This window comes from Haliotis rufescens, unplaced genomic scaffold (assembly GCF_023055435.1).
Source record: "Haliotis rufescens isolate VD_foot unplaced genomic scaffold, xgHalRufe1.0.p SCAF_13, whole genome shotgun sequence".
Classification (NCBI taxonomy): Eukaryota; Metazoa; Mollusca; class Gastropoda; order Lepetellida; family Haliotidae; genus Haliotis; species Haliotis rufescens.
The window spans coordinates 15,581,781-15,585,362 of record NW_025963813.1 but is presented as its reverse complement, the minus strand read 5'-3'; the positions used below and the strand labels follow the sequence as shown (position 1 = coordinate 15,585,362).

The following is a 3,582-nucleotide window of genomic DNA, read 5'->3' as shown; positions in this document are numbered from 1 at the left end:
GATGTCAGTCACTGGATTGTCTGGTCATTTCGCTGGAATATTGCTGAGTGCGGCATTGAACAACAATCACACATACACACTCACACTCACACTCACAGACACAGACACACACACACACACACACACACACACACACACACACACACACACACACACACACACATATATATATATATATATATATATATATATATATATATATATATATATATATATATATATATAATATTTCATAACGACCAAGGGATCGTCTAAACACTGACATAATCTAATATCTAATCTTATATCTAATTATTGTTCCAACAATTTGCTGTTTCTCGGCTGACACAGCTCCCACCACACCCTTATCTTGGACAGGTAATGATTACGTAACAGCAACCACTCCTTGGTGACCCAGGAATAGCGTCTTCCTCCACGAGACGCCGCTTTTATGTTCTAGAAAGTATTTGTCGTCACGCGCATGTCAGGTAATAGCACGAATTTCGGAATCGGTTATTAGAACGTCCATTTGACAACCTGTAGTCATGGCTTCGACGTGGATATACATCACGCTGACGATGTTGCTGTGTGTGGAGTCGGGAGAATCAAGGACGTTTCGAGCTGCAGTTCTTGAACATGCACTGCACCTTCCCAACATAACTTTAGCCGTATCCAGGCAACAAGCACTGGCGAATGTCGAGCCTAATCTGGCCGAATTCGAACGCCAAGCTGCAATCGCTCGTTCAAAGGTAGGACACTTCGGGGCTAAATTTATGTATTTGACTTGTCATGAAATATTTCCTTTATAATGTAGACGTACATGTACAGCATGGGTGGTGATATTTGTGTCTCGTAGTAAAATGGATAGAGCGCCTGCCACGAGAGCCGAAGGTCAGTGGTTCGATCCCCGGCCGCGTCATACCAAAAGACGTTAAAAGATGGCGCTTGTTGCTACCCTGCCTGTGCACCGCCAACTCGTCGTCAACAGATATTTTCCAAGTCTTGTCACGTTTTAAATCAAGGTGCTCACGTGATTTGATGCACTTCGCGAGGTAAAACCCGTTTTATCACAATATAGATATTGATTATCGATCAGGTCGTCTGGTATCTCAGTGAGCTAGCACTATAAAGCGGCATCAGTCCGGACTAGTAAAAGCAGTCACACAAATACACACACGTACATGCACGTCGCTATATCAGTGCAATAATCTTGGACGCGACGTTAAACCCAATTTCACCTCACCTATTACGTTCCATGTTGGGAAATTGAATCAACACAGTGATAGGGTACACACTACAGGTGACACCGACCAACATGTGACAGTGTCACTGTAGAGCTATACACTGATAATAATATACACATCTGTAATATGCAGCGTTATCTTTTCGTGGCGAACAATCCTGTTGTTATACCAACTAAGCACTACAGTGTCAATCACATAAATTGAAAGAAAAAACCTACCTGTTAATATTCTATTTAATGATGACATTTGATTGTGATCGCTATTAATATGAAATTGTACCAGATTCTATTCCTTTCAGAGTGTTGATATTCTGGTCACACCCGAAGATGGAATATACGGCATGCGGGTTTCAAGAAGAACAATAACACCGCATATGGAAACAATCCCAGACCCAAGGAACGTGACATGGAACCCGTGTACCGCCCCCGCAGACATACCCAACGTCGACGTCCAACGACGTCTGAGCTGCATGGCCCGTAACAACTCGCTCTACCTGGTAGCCAACTACGGCGATATACAACCCTGCTCTGTAAAAAACGACCCCAACTGCCCTCCCGATGGCCACTACCAATACAACACGGACATTGTGTTCGACCCGAACGGTACACTCATCGCGAGGTACCGCAAACACCATCTCTTCTTTGAATCCCAGTTTGACAAACCAACTGAAGCAGAGAACGTCGTGTTTGAGACGCCGTTTGGCAGATTTGGCGTCTTCACCTGCTTTGACATTTTGTTTGAGAAGCCAGCAATATCTCTCATTGAAGACCTCAGTGTGGGCAACATCGTGTTCCCTACAGCGTGGATCGACACCCTTCCCCTCCTGGCCGCGATTCAATTCCACTCAGGATTCGCCATGGGGATGGGCGTGAACTTCTTGGCCGCAAACATCCATCGGCCCGGGCACAGGTTTCACGGCAGTGGTATTTACACGCCAGATGGCGCTGCGGTATACTACTACAATGACACCCTCGGGACTGGAGGCGGGAAACTCCTTATTGCAGACATCGAGGTTAACGATAAACCTTCACGTCCTCCTGTTGAGGACCAACCCAAACCAGACTCGAAGATGCTCAGCGCGGTTCAGTTTGAGTTTCAGTCCTACCTTTTCAATGATCTGTTTAACTTTGTATCCCTCCGAGATCCTCACGCTGACGAAATCAAGGTCTGCCACAACGCTCTCTGTTGTCACGCTACGTACACGGCCAACCTTAATGAAGGTGACATGTATGCTCTCGGCGCATTTGATGGTCTTCACACGCACTGGCACGAGAAGAAATATTACCTTCAAATATGTACAATGCTTAAATGTGCCAATTCATCCCATTCAAGTTGTGGTACACCAACACTTGATGCCAGCTCCATCTTCTCCAACATTGACATCCGTGGCACATTCAACACTACCTACATCTTCCCGGAAGTGCTGATGTCAGACAACGGAAGTCTCGCTTTAGCGCAGACGCAGTTGAGTTTCAAGAACGGAAGTCTCGTCACAAAGAATCCCCTGGATCTTCCGTTGTTGTCTGCGACTCTGTTTGGACGGAAGTACAGCTTGGACAAAGGTTTCGACGACGACAAGGCGTCTGGTTGATGCGGTCGCGACAGCATTCTACTTACTATCCACCTGTCCCTGGTCTTAACACTGTTTCTCAAATGAAGATGACACGTGACACCTGATTGAGGCTTCGACTCAAGAATCTTATCCAAAAAGTGTATCTAGAGTAATAACTAATAACTGGATTACAATTTCAATATATAAACTGTTAATACAAAATTGATATAATCCCTGTTAATAAGTGGAATACTTCTATTTGTAATATGTCTGCTGCGTGTCAAAATATTATTTCATGTACTCAATCTATGTTGCTTTCAAATTAAAACCAGTTTCTCTGATGCGGGTGCGTGTATGTGTGCGTATTCTTGTCTGTTCATGTTCGTCTGAGTAATGGTAACAGGCAGTTTCTCATGTTTTTGTAAAGTGCATTCAGATTTGCAGATGTGTATATGATGCGTTGATGATATCACACAAGAGTATGCGTATGATTAGTTGTCAGTTAAACAGTATGGTTAATGAAGTATGCTTTATGTACTGAAGTGTCATTACAACCCTTGTCTTCATCAACTGATCACGAGATGCAGATAACCTACCGCATCCTCTGTACTATAGTCTCGTGTTGCCTTTTAGCCAAGATTTAATGTGATTAATACGTTGCAAGGTTCCCACAAGAGATATCGTTTGGGTGACATCAAGCAATATTCACATTGTAGATATCGCTGCAATGAAATTGCATCACGATGCTTTGGAGACCATTGTGACGTCATTGGTTACCATGACGTCAGATTCAAATGACAACACTCA

General features: G+C 43.9%; 1 protein-coding gene across 1 annotated transcript; it reads left to right on the top strand.

The window, feature by feature from the left end:
• The first annotated feature begins 378 nt into the window (after nucleotides 1-378).
• LOC124116384 (pantetheinase-like) lies at nucleotides 379-3,130 on the top strand. The gene is made up of 2 exons (XM_046477702.2): nucleotides 379-728; nucleotides 1,522-3,130. The coding sequence occupies exons 1-2, from the start codon at nucleotides 525-527 to the stop codon at nucleotides 2,812-2,814; spliced, it is 1,497 nt and encodes a 498-aa protein (XP_046333658.2). The 5' UTR covers nucleotides 379-524; the 3' UTR covers nucleotides 2,815-3,130.
• The last annotated feature ends 452 nt before the right edge of the window (nucleotides 3,131-3,582 follow it).

Coding starts and splice junctions, on each gene's coding strand:
- LOC124116384 (XM_046477702.2), top strand. CDS start 525: ATGGCTTCGACGTGGATATACATCACGCTGACGATGTTGCTGTGTGTG. Junction 729..1,521: donor CTGCAATCGCTCGTTCAAAG/GTAGGACACTTC, acceptor TATTCCTTTCAG/AGTGTTGATATTCTGGTCAC.